This window comes from Xiphophorus hellerii, chromosome 19 (assembly GCF_003331165.1).
Source record: "Xiphophorus hellerii strain 12219 chromosome 19, Xiphophorus_hellerii-4.1, whole genome shotgun sequence".
Classification (NCBI taxonomy): domain Eukaryota; kingdom Metazoa; phylum Chordata; class Actinopteri; order Cyprinodontiformes; family Poeciliidae; genus Xiphophorus; species Xiphophorus hellerii.
Window position 1 is genome coordinate 3,467,149 of NC_045690.1, and position 21,965 is coordinate 3,489,113.

At 35.6% G+C, this 21,965-nt stretch overlaps 2 protein-coding genes across 3 annotated transcripts; one reads left to right on the forward strand and one right to left on the reverse strand.

The window, feature by feature from the left end:
- Nucleotides 1-3,269: 3,269 nt before the first annotated feature.
- Nucleotides 3,270-12,204, reverse strand: LOC116708592 (heterogeneous nuclear ribonucleoprotein Q-like). 2 transcript variants are annotated; one of them, XM_032546481.1, is made up of 12 exons: nucleotides 12,064-12,204; nucleotides 10,428-10,587; nucleotides 9,567-9,685; nucleotides 9,273-9,380; nucleotides 9,034-9,147; nucleotides 8,628-8,804; nucleotides 8,333-8,468; nucleotides 7,741-7,946; nucleotides 7,136-7,285; nucleotides 6,919-7,040; nucleotides 6,420-6,745; nucleotides 3,270-4,818 (listed from the first exon to the last, which is right to left on the reverse strand). In XM_032546481.1, exons 2-12 carry the CDS (start codon nucleotides 10,573-10,575, stop codon nucleotides 4,790-4,792), a joined length of 1,635 nt encoding a protein of 544 aa, XP_032402372.1. In that variant the 5' UTR covers nucleotides 10,576-10,587; nucleotides 12,064-12,204; the 3' UTR covers nucleotides 3,270-4,789. The 2 variants fall into 2 exon arrangements, with proteins under 2 accessions (XP_032402372.1, XP_032402373.1); XM_032546482.1 differs by lacking the exon at nucleotides 10,428-10,587.
- Nucleotides 12,205-18,162: 5,958 nt separating this feature from the next.
- On the forward strand, nucleotides 18,163-21,626 carry cga (glycoprotein hormones, alpha polypeptide). The gene is made up of 4 exons (XM_032546417.1): nucleotides 18,163-18,294; nucleotides 18,379-18,490; nucleotides 19,813-19,997; nucleotides 21,359-21,626. Exons 1-4 carry the CDS (start codon nucleotides 18,292-18,294, stop codon nucleotides 21,434-21,436), a joined length of 378 nt encoding a protein of 125 aa, XP_032402308.1. The 5' UTR covers nucleotides 18,163-18,291; the 3' UTR covers nucleotides 21,437-21,626.
- The last annotated feature ends 339 nt before the right edge of the window (nucleotides 21,627-21,965 follow it).

Sequence of the window (21,965 nt, forward strand, 5' to 3'; positions counted from 1 at the left end):
TGAAAAACGCTACCATCCAATCCTTAGTTCCCACAAGTCTGAACCGGAAGTGATTCACGCCATCTTAGTAGGCAAGCGTACACACAACAAAAATAAAATATGTTTACACTCTTCACCAATATGCACATGTCCAAATTCACCATGGAGGAGCTTCGCAATCTTAAATCCACAGACGTATACAATCAATGTGTAAGTGGATTTTTAAAGGACTTATGACCACTTCACGTGAATAAGGTTCTGGTGACTGACAGAGTAAGTACATGTAGTAACATACACATAGGCTACATGTCCGCCTTAGCTTGCAGGTAAAAGCTATGTTAGCTAAGCTAATTTTGCTGGTTCGGCAGTTACAAAGTTCCCAGAAGTGACACATCACATGAGAACTGATGTATAGAAAGTTTTCAGGTGATGTGACACTTCCAGGAACTTTGTATCTGGCAGTTATCTTGGTAGGTACCGAAATAACTGTCATGACAGTTGCTATGGCGTTGCTATGACAACAATAAAAAGCCACAAGCTTAGAAGTAGTTCTCCCCTCATTCCTATTTAACTCATAAGTACATTTCAACTATTATTTGATCAAAATTTTCGAGTACCTCTAAGTATTACGAAAATAAATGTCCGTGATATTTACTGAAGTACATACTGAGCTAAATGGACATGTAGCCTACAAGTATGTTACTACATGTAGGCCTACTCTGACAGTCACCAGAACCTTGTTATTCATGTGAAGAGTTTGTACGTTCTTTACAAATCCATTGAAACGTTATGGTTCATCTATGACAGGGGTGTCAAACTCCAGTCCTCAAAGGTCAATGTCCTGCAGTTTTTAGATGTGCCTCAGGTACAAAACACTGGAATGAAATGGCTTAATTACCTCCTTCTTGTGTATATAAGCTCCCCAGAGCCTTGCTAATGACGTAATTATTCTATTCAGGTGCGGTGCAGCAGAGGCACATCTACAGCCTCTACAGCAGTGGTCCCCAACCTTTTTATTACCGCGGACCGGTCAAGACTTGGTAATTTTGCTGCGGCCCGGGGATGAAGAGGGGGACCGTCAGATAATGCTTCTGCATGTTGGTGTTCCAGCTAAAGCCTTTTTTTTTTTTCTTTGCCCCGATTTTCCCTTTACGACAATCTTACAACATCCTGCAGTGAGTGGTGTGTTATTTGGTGGTGTGTTGAATATTCCCGGTGTAAAATCGGGCATATTTAACATTGTCTTGGCCCGATTATGGCAGCATGTGGGGTTTTCACTGGGAGCGAGAAACGCAGCCTGTTGAATGTGACAGGTAGCCAATCAGAAAGCGCTGTGACGTAAGAACGGAGAGGAATCCCAGACAGTTGTCATGGCAACTGAGAGTCCGGTGGACATCAGAGGTGATATATGGAAATGTTTATTACTATATGTAAGGTCATTTTTATATATGTTTATTATATGTGGTTGTGTTTATTCAGTTAAAAATGTTAACTACGAAAAAACATAACTCACCTCCAAATCATAGAGCAGCAAACAGAGCGGCTGCTGCCGCCATCTTTTATCAAACGGCTTTTCTTTTTGTTTCGTCTTTTATCGCTTAAAACGAGCCACAAACTATCACTACTGTTTGATTATTCTAAATTCACGCTTGGTATGTTGGGGGTTTTACTGGATTTTCTTCTGGAACCGGGATGTCCGTGAGTGGAACCGGTTCAGTGCTGTGTTGCTCCTGCCGTGTGGCGGGACTCACGAACCGACCGAACCTGATGGACTTTTATCGGCTCTGTGGTCACAGAGGTTTGGAAAAATCGGCCGACAATCCTTAAATCGTGTGAACCAGACCTAAAACTCACAAGCTCCTCTCCTCTCATCTCGTCTCGACCACTGCCGTAACGGTCTCTGACTCTGGTCGCTATGGTAACGTTTACATATCCCTTCAAAATAAGATACAGATGCTCCACAAAAACGAACATTTTACTTTCGTGGAAACTTTAACTCACAATAACGACTAATGGGAACCCTGAGCTTGTTTCTCTGCAACGAGACGGTCCCATCTGGGAGTTATGACACCGGAAGTGTTGCTTATGCTCCGGGTTCTTGGTCTCTAGTGGTGAAGCAGTTTGAAGCTTCATTCCCTCATTAACGAGCCGCAGAGCGAGCTTGGACTGTGGGAATCACCTACCGGGATAAATCCATCCTCCTGTCTCTTGTCTGGGCCTTTTCCCTTCGCAAAGAAACTTTCCAAAGAATCTGATCCGTTTCTCGACTCATTTTGCTGCTTGTGGGCTCAATGTTGGCGCTAGACGTTACCGAGAGAATCCGGTGAAAGGATTTTCAAAATAAAAGATCCTGCAGACTCAAATAATACATAAAACGGAAATATTTAATTATTTCTCGCGCAGCCCGGTACCAATTGGTCCGGGTTTGAGGACCACTGCTGTACACAGAGTCACGTTCAATGGCACAAGTACAACTTTTAAATCCAAATCTACTTACAAAAATGTTGGATGTAACTAAAATTTTTCTCCAAGTGTTCTGGTAACCTTCTGTTGTCATGGTAACTAGGACCACTTCTACTCACTGACTTGTACTACATCTTGGTTCACCCAAATCTGCTTTTAATTGCAAATGAGGACTGACCTACATTCGGTTTTCATTGCTTTTTTCAATTTTCTTAAATGGAGCCCAAAATAATAAATAAACTGGAAAAATGTCATTTAACAAGGAAAAACATGGAAGTTTTGTTCCTATGATTCCATTCTTACAAAAAAAAGATTTAATTAAAACAGTTCCTTAGTTTGCTGATCAGTAGAGTATTAGGGCCACAAAAAAATGAAATTATGAGAATAAATTCATATTGAGAATAAATTCATACTACAAAAATAGTCAAAATTACACAAAGTCACATGAGAATACTCAGATCACAACAGCAGAGAAGTCCTGTTACAACTATTCTCATAATGACCCATCTTGACTTTATTCACATTCTCATACATTTTAAAAATTACAAAATTTTGGCCCAAGTACTTTTGAACTTAAAAGTGAAAATTTTTCCAAATTAGAATATAAAATTTAAATAAAACTTTTTGACAAAAACATCTAAACACAATTTTAAAGAGTCGACCTTTCCATTTCCTGGATCAAACTGGTCGAGGATTCAAAGAAACAAAAATAATGGATTATATTGGCCTAATATAAACATTTACATTCCAAACTAAAATAATTGGCTTTTGTTAACTCGCAGCAGAGCAGCTCACCACCAACATTTACCCAGAGAGTAAGACGCAGGTAGAAATCAAAAACTTTATTACAAAAATAAGTTACACTCACCTCCATTTTACAGTATAAAACAATTTATTTGCAGGAATGCAAAAAATGTTGTTGGCCACCAACAATAGTTTAAAACTGCTAACATGTTTTGTTTTTTTTTTTGTTTATGCGTGTATGTGTTTTTTTTTTTTTCAAAAGGTGGTTGTTATGCTTTTTTTTTACTGAGGGAGTTAACTGTATAGAAAACTGGGATTGACAAACAGTTTCCTTTATGCTATACTTGGAAACAAATCATTCACTGCAGTATCCCTTCTACCACTGTGGGTCTGGGATCCCTTCTACAACCACAGCAGCTGGAGTTAGGCACGCTTTCTGACTGCAAAATATGGCAATTCAGTCATCAGGTCGACTACGCTGGGCGCCATTTCTGATGCAGGAAGGGATCATTCGAGATGATCATGATTTTACATGATGGCTTAGAGTTTGCTGACATTATTCTGATGGTGTTTGAAAATGTTTCATGAATATAAAAACCCTCCCAGCGGAATAAAACAGTGGCACAAAAGGGACACTGCAGGGCCTTAATTTTTGTATTTTTTTGTTTTTGTTTTTTTTAATCAAAAGGCATTTGGATGCCTTCCGATTTTAAGCCTTTACAAAAAGTAACATTTTCCGAAAAACTATACAACCAGTAACTACATACTCTGAAGAAGCAAGGCAGCTAATTCAGTTCAAAATACGATAAAAGCAGGGCTTGTTTTTAGACTCATCTTATGAGATTGTTTAGCATGCCCAGCTTGGCTGTTTACAGCCTGCAGAGCTGCAGCGAAAAGGAGTATATTACATTAAGTACATCGTTTTAGCGCTGCAGCTCTTGTGCATATTGTTTGCAAACAAGCCCTGCTTTCATCTATATAGTTTCCCTATTTACAGTACAGGCCGGGTAGTTTAGTCCTCTGTACTGAGGTAGTCAACCAACCCTTAAAGACCAGTTCTGAAAAGAACCACTTTCCTGGAATGCCTGACTTATCCATGCCAGGTGGGTACACCCTAAAACCCTGCAAATGTTCGATTTCAAACATCCAGATCAAACAATAACATGGATATTTCGACAATAAAAATTGCGATTAGCACAAAAATATACAATAGTATCAAGCTCCTTTGAGCCACTTCAAACCTAACAACTTAAAAAAGTGCAATTTCTTCAATAATTATTCTGTTTTTTTCTTTTAAATGGCATGTTCGGGGGCAGGGAAGGGGCAGATTGTAAGGGCAATTCATAGATAGAGCCCTGAGAACCAGGGCGACGTACAGGCTGACATGGGTTTATATTCAAAAAATCATCTGATCGTTTTCTTTTAGGGTGGCGGTTTCTGGGGGAGAAGCAAAATTAAATGGGTGGAGGGGAGATGTTTCTTCTTCTTCTTCTTCTGTAAGGCTGGAATTTCACTGGACCTTTGTTGTCGCTCTCGTCATTTCAACATCCATTGCAGCTTATGGTGTAAACCCACACATCGAGTCAGTCTCCACTGGGACAGGTCAGGAACGGCCTCGGCCCCGTTTCCCTGCTGAACGCAGAAAAAAGGAAGAAAAAAAAAACAAAATTACACCCAGGTATGGACTAGGACAGCCTCGGAACGGCTAAATGCATCCAACATAAATACCTTAAATAATCCACATTAAACCCAGTATGTCACTTATTAGAAATATTTGATAAAATTGTCACTACGTCATGACAGTTTGCTTTCTCCCAGTGCTAACTAGAAACAATTACGAATGGTGTTTCTCCACCATTACAACATTTAGCAGTGAGCTTGATTGACAGCGCCAAGACCCGTCCTCCCAGCTCTGATTGGTTGTTTTTGGTGCACAACATGATAATATTAACAAATATGTAAAACACTTAAAAAAGTTAAAGACTGCAGCTTTAAGCCTTAAATCTTTCATTCTTTATATTTTACACTTAAAATTTATACATGCAGCCACTGTGAAAAATCCAGAAAAATTAAAATTGTAAATTATTAAATCTACTCCCATGGAGGGCAAAAAAAATTTCAGGCCCATCAGGACCAAACTGAAGGTTTAATAATTGGTTATGACTTTCAGAGAGAGTCTAAAAAAAATAAACAGTTTAATTTAATCTAGTTAAGGGTTTTTATTACATCAAATCAAAACGTTGCCAAGAGATTCTGGTTTCCTTAAATCACTTTAACTAAAAAGACGTTGAATTAAAGTTGAGGCTTTGACTCTCAGAACATTTTTAAATGATTTTTTTAACCCTTTATGTGATGTAAAAGTCTCTGCCCCCATCTGTTTAACAACATTAACACCTGAGGCTAGCTCAGATTTTAAGCTTTTAAAAAAACTTAAGATGAATGTTTTTGCTTTTCATTAACATTATAATGAATTCAGAAATAACTTAAATTTAAGTTAATCACATCTGTAGTTGGTTTAGTGGTTTTAGTCTTACTATACTTTAGGAGTTTTTTGCTAATAATTTTCAACAGTTTGGACTAAATGTAGATTTTAATTGACTTTCATTTTGATTTGTTTTGAATTTTTTCAACAATTTATTCTTTAACAAAAAATTATTTTACAAAACCTTTTTGCTGCTTTGTCATTTACAAAAATCTTTTTTTCATTTTTTTTTCATGGTTTTACTTGTTCACAATTTTTTTTATTTACACATATTTTGTCTCTAAACAAAAAAAAGCTTTTTGTAAAGTTTTTTTGCTGCTTTATACAAAATGTAGCTGTTTATTGTTGCTTTAATTTTTTTGTTCCTCTACATTTTTTAACAGTTGCTTTTTCATAACATTTTTTGTTGCTTTACCATTTACTTTTACAAAATGTAATTATTTTTCAGGGGTATTTTTTTCTTTTACAAAATCAAATGGTTTTCTGCTGCTTTATTTTTTAATTTGCATTAGCAACCATTTCAAATGTTATTTTGTTTTAAAATTCATTTTAGAGGTTTTGTCTCCCTCTAGTGTTTAATAATTAACATTACCATTAATCAAACAAACTGCCACTTCTTTTAACTGTAAATAGTTTTCATGATTAGACTTCAGTTTATTTAATTACGTTCTGCCGTTTTAGGCTCCCTCTCTGCGTATGAAAGTCCTCAGATAATATAATAAACTGAAATATTCAGCTGAACTTCCGGTACCTCTGATTGTTCCAAGGCCTCCGCGTTGGGTGAAGCCCAATCGGCCCCTGGGTGTGATGGCGCCACGGCCTCTGGTCTGGCTGGCACCTCCGCGGATGCCTCCTCTGGCCCCTCTGGCCCCTCGCACAGACCCTTGGAAGTCGTCGTAGCCGTAGTAGGGGTCGTCGTAGCCTCCCCGGTAGTTGTGGTAGTCGTATCCGTAGTAATCGTAGTAATCTTCATAGCCGTAGTAATCATGGGGGTAAGAGTAGCCGCCCCTCCCTCCTCTTGCTCTGCCTCTTGGTGGCGGCATGTGAGGCGGCCCGTAGTAGTAATATTCATCATACCTGGGGAGAAACACCAACGTTCAATGTTTCTTACAACAAAGGAATAATTTAGTGATTTATTGGATATATGTGACTTTAGCTGAAGCAGAATGAAAAATAAAGCAGCGTCTCACTTGTAACAGAGTTAATTACAAGCTGCCAACCCTAGCCTGAGTAGCATTGTTCTTGCTTACATTTGCGTTTTGGCGGCTTGTCTCTGGGCTTTGCGTTCTTTCCTCTTCTGGTCAGGCGGCTTGGCAAACACGATTTCAATGTGCTCTCCTTCCAGTTCTTTGCCATTGAGCTCGGCTAAAGCCTAAAAACAATAAAAAGTTGTTTATTTGTTTTTCTTTAACCTGTGGTTACCAGTCTAATTTGTAGCATTCATTAGGAAGTCTTTTTCTTTCATACCTTCACAGCACCGTCTCGTTCTTCAAAGTGGATGAAGGCATAATCTTTCAATTTTTTCACTCTCTCCAGTTTTCCAAACTGATTAAACGTTTTTTCAAGCGTCTCCTCTGTAACAGTGCTCGCTAAATTCCTCACAAACAGCACCTTCACCTGTGAAAGAGGATGTTTTGATTTTTTATGAAATGGATAATTTGGGACAAAACATGATTAGGGCCACTGGGGAAAAAAAAGAAAAGAACAAACTTTTTTCCCCTCAAAGTTCTGACTAAGCTCAAACGATTAAAGTCAGAACTCAAAGGGGAAAAAAAGATTGAGACAAGAAAAAAAATTCGGGAAAAAAACCAAGAATTCGGAGGGAAAAAAATAATTTGAAAGAAAAAGAAGAATTTTGAGGAAAAAAAATAATTTTTTTTCCTCAAATTTTAAGGAAAAAAAATAATTTTTTTTCCTCAAATTTTAAGGAAAAAAAATAATTTTTTTTCCTCAAAAACAAATTTGAATTCCAAGAGAAAGAATTTAATATAATTATTTTTTTGCCATTGGCCCTAATCATCTTCCGTAACTTGGAGATAACATGGCAGCTTTGTTAAATCTCTGCGGCTCACCTTAGCCATGACTTCTGGGTCTGGGTCCTCAATCGGGTCGGCCCATTCCACCGTCACCACGTTTCCCCACACCTTGACCTTTCCACTCATGAGTCTGCGGCGAGCCTGAGCCGCCGTCTTGTGGTCTTCATATTCCAGGAAGCAAAAGCCTCGGTTCTTCTTCTTGTCGTCTGGCTGGTGGTATAATATGACATCATTTAGACCTTCTGCAGAGACAAAAAGCAAGAGAAAACTGTAAGTTATTTTTTCCAGACAAAACATGTTCACAACTGCCTGCAAACAAATAAATACAGATATTACAATATAATTAATGGTGGTCAACCAAGAAAATTACCAAAACTGTCCTCCCTGCATTTGCAAATATTTTAAAATGTGTAAAAGACATGAAAATCTTGATTTATTTAAAGTCAGTTTGTTATAAGTTGCAAAATATGCAACACTAACTCAAATACAGTCAACTATTCAGACAAAAACAAGCAAATAATTTTATTTTCCCCAATAAGATAAAAGCTGTACCTGCAACAAATGGAGAAAAACAAACATTAAGCTGCAGAAATACTGCTGAGCTACACAGAAAAACCACCAGACTCACCTGTAACTTTAACAAATTCTTCGACAATCTGCTCTTTTGTTTTACTCTTGGGGATGGAGCCAACAAACAGTCTATTATTGGCCACAGAAATGCATACGCCGATGTGTTTGCCCGGTCGAATTTCATTGTTGTTGCACTGTGGATGTTCAGAAAACAGTTTGAAGTTAAAATCTCAATATATGGAAAACAAAAAAAGCCTATCTAGGTGCATCTGTAAAATAATAGCAAAATGAATGCAACATAATGTTCCCTTAGTAAAATAATAAGTATCATAATTGCAGTGGAGCATGCATACCAGCTTGACAGCTTGCTGTGCAGATTCTTTAGTGCAGTAAGTGACAAAGGCATAGCCTCTGTTGAGGCCACTGAGAGGATCCATCATCAGGCGCAGGTCCCAGATGGTGCCAGCTTTCTCAAACAGCGGAACCAGCTCATCCTCAAACAAGTCTCTGGGAATCTTCCCCACAAATATCTGTCAGGATGCATGAAAACAATCATTTTACTTTAAAATGTCAAGAGTAGAAGTACGGACGACATGTTGGGGAAGGCATCCAGTCAGCTCTTAGCGGTAAAACATCACTGTAACCTTGGTTACTACGGGTGACAACAAAAAAAGTCATCCTTTGGACACTAGAAGTGAAAACAAACACTTCGAACAGTTTAAATACGAATAAACCAGAATAAAGATGGAAGTTATGTACCTCTGTACCGATGGTGGGCTGGGCTCCTGTATGGGCAGACTCTGGTGGAGGACCCCCATACTTTCTCTGCCCAGTTGTTACATCAAGCGTATAACCAGTCCTATCTAGCAGAGCCTGAAATGAAACACAAAAGAAGCAACTTTAACAATAAACACTTTTAAAAAATCATTATACTATTTAATTTTCTCATTGTTCAAACCAAAACTGCTAACATATTGATTCAAAGCATCAATTCTCACTTTAATTTTGGCTTCATCTGGTCCTTTGTTGGTGTCCGACACTTTGGTCCCTTGTTTCTCTCTCTGTCTGTAAGTCTTCATCACGCCACACAGAAAGGCACTTTTGTTCTGGAAAGACACAGAAAAATCAAGAACGAGGAAATAACAGAAAAAAACAGCATGAAGAAGCCAGATATTGTAATTTAGACAGGTCACATTTTATTTTCACACTCGTCTAAAAGCAACAAACGGATTTGCTCTATATTATAAAATACGAATAAAGTGTTTTCTTTTTCAGCAACACGTCCTGCATACCTGAACATGTGAGAGGTCGCTGTCCTTGAATTGTAAAAGGACTTGGAGAGCACCTTCTTCGTTGAATTCTTTCAGAGCCTCGATTGCTCGGTCATCTAAATCACTGTGTGACACCAAACCTGCAGGATGGACGACAGAGAAATGTGCTACCAACAATAAACACTGAAAACGTTCACCACCTGTGAAAGAAAAATCCATGTGCAAACTTTTCTACAGCAGCTCATTTATTAATAAATCACCATGACAGATAGAAAGAAAGGGGGGGGGAACTGCACAAGCCTAATCAAATGGGACTGAAGCTGTGGACAAGTTCAGAAGAATTAATCACAACATATGCAAAAGTGTAATGTGATACGCTGCAAGTCTTTCATATTGTATTACAGGAGATTTTAACTGAACCAGAATACATTTCCCCTGTATGGAGGGCCATCACCTGTCCGAGGCAGCCACACCAGACAGCTGCCACCATTGTTTCTGTTTCAGCCCCATCTGGCCCAAACTAGCAGCTAACATGTGACCAACCCCTCCCAAAAAAATAACAAAAAATATCTAAATCTAGCTTAAAATCTAAAGTCATTTGGATGTATGAGGGAGGTCATAAAAAAACTCTGGGGGACTTATTTATCAATCAAGACACCATGTTGGGAATGAATACTCTGTGTTTTTAGTACACATTTGAATCACATAATGTATAATTAAATATTTTTGAAGCACTGCAGTACCCATTTTGGTTGGAAACCACAAAAAGTTGCTTCAGGATCCCAATTCCCCCATTCAAAAAGGTGATAAAATGACAATACATGCATGAATTCATACGAAGAATTGCATATTGAATATGCAAGTGTATTCATAATGCCTTACCTGCTATGTAAATTTCATCTAGTTTTTCAGCAACTTTCTGTGGTAAACCAGCTTCTAATAAAGTCTGGAAGTGCTCAGAATGGGTAACTGCAGCAGAGGTGTCCATTGGCTCTTCTGGACCATTTCCATTTATATGTTCTGTGGCCATGTCTCCAGAAATCTGTATAAATGCAATGAGCCAAATTAATCCTGGGTCTTTGGATGTGTTCAAGCCTCAGATTTGTCAACAATATCATCTTAAAAATACAGAAATGCAAACAAAAAATGTGATCCTGGCATATGGAGTCATTTTTTTACACTTTTGTTCAAAATATCTTACAAGGGGCATTCCAGTGTGAAATAAACTTTGCTTTTTGTGGCTGGAAACTTCTTCCTATCTTGACTTTTTTTTTTTTTACTGGCAACTTCCATCTAGGAAGAAGTAACAAACGTGGACAGTGTGCACAAGACAGACAGCGCACATACCAAATTGTTACACATTAAACAGAGAAAATTGCGTCTTATTGTGGCATTCTGATTTGGTTTGGCTTAGTTTTACTCGCAGGATCCGCTATGCTCTCCTAATTGCATGTTAGCCGACCTTCTCACTGCTGACTTCAGCTGATATACGTGTTCAGACAATATTCCCCGGCTTCCGGTGGCTGACCGTTGAGTACAAATGTGCTGCTTTATTTTTGGGTGGCACAAAATAAATGCTTCAAATTTCACTCAAACTTAATCTGTAATTCGTGGTATTTAATTTGTACTGCTGTACGGTAATAAACAGACAACTTGTGCAGCTTTAAGATCAAACTGTTCTCTTCACATTTCAAAACTCAGCAAAGCTAATTCTGATTTGGGCGGACAGCTGCCTAAATTATTTCTTCAAACGTTTGCTAATCAATCTCACAAACACGTGCTGTCTGTAGTCAAAGGATAAATGCCAATTATAAATTTATATTTCACTCTCAGAAACAAACTGTTGAATTTTAGCGCATAAATGCATGGAGATATTTATAGTTGGTTATTTTTCATGTCTTTAAGATGTTGTGTTTAGCGCCTGACACTAAAAATACTGTTAGCAGGCTAGCCGGCTAGCGCGCACAGCTAACTACGGACCCTTTTTGGGACAATAACACGAGACTCAGGTGTGCGTTTTTAGTGGGAACTACCGCTATTGATTTAATAAACAGAAGGTAGAGCTTAGTGTACAATTGTAAGACGTTGTCAATATCTTTTGCGCATATACCAGGCTCCCCTATTGAGCCTTATTAGCATAAATTGACAATGAGCATGTCAGATCCATGATCTGTCAAAATGAGCTAGCTGGAGCTAGCATGCTAACTCGCACGGTATTACCACTGAGGCCATTGTTAGGACGTCATTTGTTGGTAGACTTCACCAAGTGACAAAGCGCGCTTTTTATATTTAATATGACTTAACGAGGCCTGGAAAGCTAAGTGCTTAGCTCAACGGATGCGTGATTAGTCAACGTGCCGCCACATAGGAAGAGTCCATTTTCAAAAAGCCGGTCTGGACAACTCGTTCCCAACCACCACCAGTTTCCACATTGTTTAAAACAGCACCGCACGATTCCGGGGGGTTTAGCGCTGAATAAAACAACATTAACGAGACCTTTCAGAAGCATTCGCCCTACCTGCCGCTGGCACACCAATGAGTGTGGTGCTGATTGTATAGGAAGATAAACGTGATATTTAAAAGACGGAAAAAGTGTAAAACTCCCGGCAATGGTCCGACTTCAGTCATTCACTCTTGATGATGTAAAATGGCTGCCACGTTCACGCCTCGAGTTTTGTCTCGTCGATGGGGTTTCTTGGACAGCCCTGCACGGGCTTGCCTTGTAGAGCGGCGGGTCATCCGCAGCATCATCCGACACAATTACAGCGAGGACAACGGACGGGTTTGTCTCCCAACCACAGCATTTTAACTGTTAAAACCACGTTTTCTTTTTCTTTAAACTACTACAGTGAAAGAAACATTTACAGACAAAATGTAACTCTGACTAAATGAGTCCGGTACCTGAAATAAAAACGTAAATTTTGAAAAAGACCCAGAAATATAATAACAAACCCAGAAAAAGATACAAAAACAATGTAGCTATAATGCCTACTACAGTGTCTTGCAACAAATGTTTATGCCTCTTGAAAATCCCCACATTTCACAAGTCACAACTACAATCTTGAACGGATTTTATTGGGATTTTACAGACCAGGGCGGTTCCAGGCCAAATTTACAAGGGGGCCATTATTTTTTAATGGGGACACAGAACAAAGAATGATTAATAAATATGCATGTATGGCTATGTTCCATAGTTTAATATATTAAGTGAGCCAAAGAGCCACTTTTGTCTCTGCTGCTGCAGGTTGCAGACCCCTGATCTTGCAAATAAAAATTGCAATTCCATCTCAATATGGCTAAACCTAAATCTGCAACACCTTAATTTTTAATTCACAAACTATTAAAGTTTTTTTTTTTTAAGCTGAATTAAGATACAGTTTCTGTGCCAACATATGTTATTACAAGGAATTTATTCGGTGTAATCTGTTATGTACAGGTGTTATAACAGAGACCAGGAACAGTTAAATAGGGATATGGCCCCCTGGTGGCGCCTGTCTAGAACCACCTATGTTCATAGAAAAGCATAGAATAGGCCATAATTGTAGTGTGAAAGGAAAATTATACATGTTTTTCTGATTTTTTTACAATTAATATTATATGGCATGTATTAATTACATTTACTTGTGTAATATTTTGACAAAAAAGATAGTTTTAGGGGTAGTTTTCCTGCTCCATACTTTTATTTTAGTCATATTATTATGACCAAGAGACATTTCTTACCCATCAGCCATCAAAATGTTGATTTACTGCTAAGTGGTCAAATTGACCATATTGACTATTTTTATGTCTGTTTTAGTTTTCAATTAACTTTTTATCATTTGCTGATGGCTATAAATGATAAGTAACTATTTATAGTCTTTTTTAAAAGTAAGAAATTGCTTTATCTGGAGAATTGCACCCAGATTTCGTTGTACAATGTTTATTGTTACAATGATATTAAAGATGCTATTCTATTTTGTTCTTTTCTACTCTATTATTATAATTTTTTTTATCAAAATTGGACCATAGACACAGACCTATATGTGAAAGTGAGACTTTCTGATCGATGAAGAGCTAAATTTAAATATTGTTTGACTACACACACACACAAACGTACCCTCCCCCCACATATATATATATATACTTACTGTATATACAGTATATACAGTATATGTTAATGTGTGTGTGTATAGTGTCAGTCAGTAAATATGCTGCAAAAATTATTTAGTACATAGCAGGAGTGTTTAACACAATGTGTTCATGAGCTGCAAAAAGACTATAAATAGTAAAGCTTTTTTTTTTTCTTTTTTTACAGATTTCTCATGTTTTAACGATAAAATTATTGCTAAAAAGTGTAGTTTTCATTTTTCCTGAACCTTGACTTTTACTCCAAGCTGCTCTGATGACCTCTGGACTTTTATGGACCTGGGTAAGGACCGGACCTGTAACAGATCTTTCATGCCACCGTGTGGTGAAACTGTCTGGCTCTCTTTCATCTAGCGTTAGGAAACCATAAAAAGTAAATTATAAAATTTACAATAATAAACAGGTGAAAAAGAAATCCAGAAATACTTTAAAAATAAAAAAAAATTTCCCAAGCAGGGACAGAGCGACCTAGTTATATATATCAAATATAATTTCACATTTTCTATTCAATTTACTTAAGTTTTGAATAAATATTTTTCAAACTCAAGTTTTATTGAGAACATTTTGATGCATCAATAGATAATAGTTTGGATTTGCCATTTAGCAATAAAAAGAAGAAAAATAACATAAATAAAAAGAAACTAAGGTAACAGGAAGTACATATTTTTGTTGCAGATTATTTTTGGCATTTTGTGACATGAACTCAGTTCTACAGACTGAAACTGAGTCCAGTAATCTTGACTCACTGGCCACTTTATTAGGTACAATTCAACAAGAAATGTTCCATATTAATGACAGACTCTGACCTGAACCTTCAGAGCCACATAAAGGCAGTTACAAAGTCGGCCTTCTATCACCGGAAGAACATTTCCAGAATGGAATAATGTTACAGAAAGATCTAGAAAAACTCATCCATTTATCTTTAGTCGCACTGATTACGGCAACGGTGTCTTCACAGATCTACCGAAGCAGAAAGCTGCAGCTGATCTAAAACGCTGCTGCTGGCGTTCTGACTAAAACCAGGAAGATAGAGCACATCACCCAGTTCTAGAGTCGATACCAGCTCCCGGTAGCTTTTCTCTTTTTTTTCTTTGAACTCATTTTTTTTTTTTTTTCACATTTGGTTATGAATGTGTGGATTTAAAACAACTATTCATTGTATAGACACTGGATTGCTACTTTGTTCTGTTGTTGCCAGTTTGCTTGTTAAACAAAAAATTGCATGTTTTTGTACAAACGCTTATTTAAAAAAGTACATAGCCATTTTTTTGCAAATAAGTTACAATTTTTTGGTGTCTAGAAAATTAGCCGTTTCAAAAACTCCTGATTGTTAAGTCAGATTTGGTCTCTGCGCCGTTATCTAGCAACCCCAGTAGAGCTTAGCCCGTTACCTAGCAACCTAAGCCGAGCTCCATTACGTTTGGTCAGCTGGTTTTACCGCTATATGCACTTTAAAATGGCTGCTGGAAAAGATAAAAAGTGTTTTGTTATTGACTTACCATCCAGAAACCACTTGCTGCATTCTTGCTAGTTGTGCAGGAAGCTCCACTTCTGCTTTTCAAAGCTGTATGGTTGTATAATTGCGCATCTATTTGCAGCCATTTTCACGTGCGAGTGTAAACGTTGAGCTGATTATTTGGATTTAAAGCGACACGAGGTGATAAAACAGCTCAAAATAAGCAGAACTGAGCAGACTAAAATCTCATTGTCTGAGAATGATTTTGTACAAAAAATTTAATGAAAATGTTTTGTATAGGCCATTACTACTTCTTTAATTTTGCATGTTTGCTGTACTAAAACAAAGACATATAGTTTTCAGTTTCTTTTGTGCTTGATTGAGTAAATTTATTTTCAGTAATTTGTGTCATTTTGTTTCAAAATGTTTGCTAAATTTAGCCAAATTTAAGAAAGAATAAAAGCTGATTTGGTTGCAGAAAAGTTGGCTTTTCAGTAGAATTCTCTGGATTTTACTGGTTTTACTTTTTGCTAAAAAAATGGCTATAAAGCCATGAATACTTTGTGTTGTACTTTACATTTTCCTGAGTAAGAAAATTATGTTGGTAACAATTTTTCTCCATCTGAATCTACGAGACAAATTTATATCACTTTTGAATTGTAGTTGGGGGCCGCACAAAGTCAGTCCAAGAGCAACAAATGGCCCCCAGGCCGCACTTTAGACACTCCTGCTTTATGGTGAACATGAAACCATGGCAACGTCAGAGGAAGTTAAGCCACGCCCACAATCAAAATGGGCTTCTGTCCAATTAGGAGATTTACTTTCCAACAAACTTTAAATTAATCCTCATTTAAAGTTTGTTAAATGAACAAACGTTAAAAAGATGGATTGTTAAAGCTTTGTGTTTTAGTTATTATGATTCTGCTTAAACTAACATTTCTGTTTGCTATTTCAGGCACTTTTTAAGCTTTAAAAGAAAAGAGGAAAAAAACCATCTGAGTGCTATTTTAAAGAAGCATAAGGCTACAAAATGACAAATTATTATTTTACAGTGTTGTCTCTTGTATTCACCGCTTGAGGGAGGATTTATCACCAAAACAACCAAGGACACGGAACATGGGCACTTAAGGGAACTCGCAAATTAAACCTAAAATAAATTATTCATCCTTGACATTTTCAGAGATCGCGGGTGGACAAATGGAAACTCTTTATCAGATATCAAATTCCTGCTCGTTTATTCATGAAATCCATCCTGGAGATGCAATGAAATCAAGAACAGGAAAAAATACAGAAAGAACACTGCAAAAACACAAAATCTTACCAAGTAGTTTTTAGTTTCCAGTTGAAATATCTCAGTACACTTGAAATGAAACAAAACTAACTCACAAGTTACTTTTCAGCAATATATAGGAACTTCTTTAGAGTCAATAATTCCTTAGTGTTGATGAAAAAGTAATAGTTTAACTGACAGATTAATTCACTTATAACAACAGTTTCCCCATATTATAAATGAAATAATCTTCCAATGGAACTACTTTTTAATCAATATTAAGAAATTATTGACTCTGAAAAGTTCCTGAAATGTTACTTGTGAGTTAGTTCTGTTTCATTTCAAGTGTATTTGCACTAGAAACTAAATCAAAATCATTTGGTAAAATGTTGTGTTTTTGTGAAACTCAGGTTTAGGTGGCTGGAGGACAAACTTTTCCTCACTCACTTTCTTCTACTACAATCCATATTTGCGTTTTTGCTGTTATTTCAACTGTTAAATTAGATTTTTGTCTTGAGCAATTCAATGTTCTCTATCCTGTCATAATTTTTTTGCTTTTCATTTACAGAAAATAATCTTACATCAGTTATTCTCAAAACCCCAGTTGGTTGTGGCAGATGACATTTAAGTGACTTTTTGGAAAATATTGACTTTTAGGGTTATTTTTTACTACACTGTGCTTTTTATTTTAACTTTACTAATTTTATTATGAAGTATCACAACTCTTGTTTGTGTAAAAAATCGATGTGGTCATGAAAATGAACTCACTCATGGTGCAGTTTTATGTGTTTATGTAATTGCAAAAAAAATTGCTAATAAGAGTTGCACTGCTCTGAATGTGGATCATTTTTGATGAAGTGGCTTCATAGATTAATCTCCACCTAAAACATATTAAAACTTGTGACAAATGAAAAAGTGGCTATATCTAGAAACAACCAATCAGAGTCAGAAGGCGGGTCTTAGCGCTGTCAATCACCGTACGTTTCAGAAACTTTCAAGTTTTGTCCAGAAATATTTTGCAATTAATCTACAAATTTCTGAATTGTTTTACCCTAAAATGTTTCACTTTTGGACCTCAGGAATTTTCCTGATTTTTTCTTGCAAATTCCTGATACAAATCTCCAAATTTCTGAGTTTTTTCTTCAAAATTTTCAACTTTTGGAGCTCCAATTTTATTTATTTATTTATTTATTTATTTATTTTCTAGGAGATTTCTCATAATAATTTCAAAGTTTCAGAGATTTTTTCCTGCAAATGTTAGACTTTTGGAGCTAAGACATTTCACATTTTTCTTCTAGAAAATTTCTTATTAAGCTCAACATTATAGAGCTTTTTGGCAGAAATTTACTCCACCTTTTTATTTTTTCAGTCTATAAAGCCCCCTCAATCTGCCAACCACTGAATGTTTCGGTGGATGTGACTTATGACTAAAAGTTCATTTAACCTAAAAACACAACACTTATAGGCATAAAACTTCTTGTTATTCCTTTTGAAACAATAAAAACCATATTCTTTATTGGTAAAATAACTCTATAAGTGGTTTATGGTTGGACAAAATCCCTAATTAATGTGAATCTTTCTGTCCTGACCTGATGGACGACAGCAACCTTGTGTTACCAGGTAACAAAAATCCAGGGATTAAACAGAACGGCCATCGCCGGGAAGGGGGAAGTATATTATGAGTTTCCACAACTTGTTCCAATCTTTCTGGGCTCTAAATGGATTAGAGGAAAGGGGGCAAAGTAAACAGTGAATCACTGAGATCAGCGATAAGGTTGGCAGGTATCACCTAATCCAGGAAGTAGCCAGGTATAAAATTAGCTGATTTGGAGCATTAGTCCTCAATATAAAGGAGACTTGAAAAGAAGCGGAATGAAGACAAGCTTTATCTCAACATGGTAACAGCCTGCATCTTTCTATTTTATTTCCCTAAAACTGAACATATTCTTTAATAAATATGTCTTTTTGTCTCCATTTTACAGGTGTCTGCTGTTACGACTATGGGCTGCTTGAAGTCGGCCGCAGTGACTCTTCTTCTGTTGTTTTTTCTTCTGAACGTAGCTGATTCTTATCCCAACTTCGACTCTTCAAGCGGTAAGGATTGTTTGTTAATTAAAAAAATTTAACTAACAGACAAGCTACAAGCAAACATGCTGTTAGCTAAAAAAAAATTAAAAAAATTTAACTAACATTATTTGAGTTTAAGCTAGAAATTAAAGAACAAAGGACATAATTTAAAAGGAAATAAAAAAAATAAAACCCTACCAAGTATTTTTTATCTAATTTGTAGTGCAAATATCTTAGTACAATTGAATTAAGACTAAACTAACTTACATGTAACTTTTCAGGAAGATATAGTTGCTTGTTTAAGTCAAACATTCCTTAATATTGATTTTTAAAAAGTGCTAGTTAAAATGGCAGATTATTTTACTAATAACTAGACATTTTCCCATGTTACAAGTGAAATAATTTGTACTTTTTCCATCAATATTAAGGAATTATTCACTTAAAAATAGCTTCTATATCTTGCTAAAAAGTTGCTCATAAATTGTTTTTGTCTTATTTCAAGTGTACTAACATATTTCCACTAAACTAAACTAAAAATACTTGGTAGGTTTTGTGTTTTTGTAGTGTTTTTCACTCCTTTACTCTCTTTCTACACTGTAAAACCATTTGAGCCTCATTTAATCGTATTTACTAAGTTTTACTCTTTACGTCAAATAAATCTTTCAAGTTTTAGATTTTGAACTTAAGTATGTGAGTTTATAAAACACAAACTTACAGTAGTAAGCTTTGTTAACTTTTTATTATTATTGTCATTATTCCAAGAGTTGAGTGAATATTATGGTTTTTAAGGGAGCAATTAAAAATAACTAAAAAAAGATAAAGGGATTATTTCCCAGGATGCTTAGCTGCATGCTTTTGTATCTTGTGTTAAGTTTATCTGGCTCTTTTCAAAATTTTTATCCAACTGACCAATCGTTAAGGAAAATATCTTTTCACAAAGCTTAAGCTTTGTTTAAAATAATTTTGTGAAATGTTTAATAAAATGCATTAAAATATATTTTGTTAGTGCAAATTGAATCATAAATTTAAATTGTAGTAAAAAGTACTTATTTCAACTGTATAATGTGAGTGAAAATAATGCAGAAATGTTTTCTAGTCAACTAGGTGAGGGCAGATTTCTAGCATAATGTGAAAGAATTATTTGAAATAAAGTTATAGCGCACAATTGAAGATTAATAAAGTATCAGAACATAAAAACAATATTTAGACAACTTAACGTTTGTTGTTAAATCAACTTTTTGAACTTTAAGTACTACCTTAAAGCTGAAAACAATGCTCTTTATTTGAATTTTCTAACCTTAATTTTAAACCACCCTGGAGTGTTTCACAGTGTCCGTTTGGTTTTGCAGTGGGCTGTGGGGAATGCAGCCTGGGTCTGAACCGGGTTTTTTCACGGGACCGTCCGATCTACCAGTGCATGGGCTGCTGCTTCTCCCGGGCGTACCCGACGCCGCAGACGGCCATGCAGACGATGGCGATCCCCAAGAACATCACCTCAGAGGCAACGTGCTGCGTTGCAAAGCACAGCTACGAGGTAAAACAAAATTTATTTAATTAAAATAGATGCATAAAGTCTTCACTGCAGCAACACAAAAACATACCAAGTACTTTTGGTCTTGTTCATAGTGCAAATAAGCAATTATTATAGAAGTATTTATTTTATGTATAAATATAATATAGACATAATAATGTATAATATATTGTGTAACATTATACAATACATTATTATTATTATTATTATTATTATTATTATTATTATTATTATATAATGGGAAAGCTAAAAATTACTATAAAATATCTATATCTAAAATATAATAATAATTACTTAGTTTTGTCTTATTTCCAGTGTACTAAGATATTTGAAACATTATAAATTAAACATTAATCGACATTTTTATGTGTAAAGATGGCACTTGACAACGGTTGACTGTGTTCTATAACTTTGTAGTTTTTGTGTTTTTATGATGTAAAGCACTTTGAACTGCCTTGTTGCTGAAATGTGTTACACAAATAAACTTGACTGATTGATTTGCACTAGAAACTAGACCAAAAATACTTGGTAAGATTTGGGTGTTTTTGCAAAGTTATATTTTATAATAGTGAGAATTTCTCAGCATTATAAAGAAGTTTGTTTGTCAATAATTCCTTAATATTGAAGAAAAAGTTAAATAATCTTTCTTTCCTCTGGCAGATTTTTTTCACTTACAACTAACACGTTTTCATCAATATTATGGAATTATTTACTTAAAACAAGCTTCTGTATGTTGCTGAAAAGTTACCTATGAGTTAATTTTGTATTATTTCGAGTGAACTAGATGTTTGCACTAGAAACTATAAAAAAATACTTGGTAAGATTTTGTGTTTTTTGTGTGTTTTTACTGCCACTATTTCTTAAGAAAATATTGTATTAATTGTATTAATATATTAATACAACACTTTAATTTAACAATGCAATTTATTTTATGTGTGCTTAAGCTGTATTTCATATATGTTTATATTATAAATTATGTTGTTGCTCTCTATATTTTATACAAAAAGGCATTTTTCTTATTTCTTTCATTCATATTTGACAGTGTCAAATATGGACCACAATGTGTTAGCTAACATTTGCTATCAAACGTTAGCATTTGATAGCTAACATATAGCTTCATGTTTTGTAGCTAACATATCTATCAATTCTTATATTTAGCTATTAAATGCTAATGTTTTATAGCAAATGTAGCTAAGATTTAACTATCAAATGCTAAACGTCAGCATTTGATAACTTTTTTTATGTTTTTTCTCAATTTCTATGTGCTGTTGCTGATTTTTCATAAAATTCAGCTTAAAAAATAAATAAAATACACAATTAATCTGTTTTTCTTATTCCTTCCTGCTCATTTTACCTTCTTGCAGACAAAGGTAGACGACATCACAGTGAGAAATCACACAGAGTGTCACTGCAGCACCTGCTATTATCATAAGTTGATATGAAACGTGGAAACCTGCAGGCTGGCTCTTTTGAAATGCACAAGCTGCTCTCTGTTTGGAAGCAGGTGTTGTTTATGTTAGCCTTTCTGTGTTTGTGATGTGTAACTAGCCTTTGTGTTTGCATTGATAACTGTGTATCAATAACTGAGGACTTGAAATTAATTAAAAAAGTGCACCAAGAGGTCATCATGAAGGTCTGGTGTCTTATTTATTTTATAAACTGCTCTATGTGATGTGAAACTTCAGGGCAAGTGATGTGATTGCAAACTTTATGTTCAAAATAAATTATTTTATAGGACCTGAAATGACTTATGTAAACAACTAATAGCATTTTATGTAAATACAGAGGTTTATTTTTAAAAGATTTGGTCAAAAATCATCATATTTTCTTAGCATTTTTTAAAATAAATTCTTCTGGGGTTCTTCTTACAACTAAAACTAAAAATAGAGATTTAAAGTGAAAAACGTTGCCAGAAAATCTGAATCTTTAATAAAGAAATAATTTTATTTCCAAACTTTCACATCTTAGTAA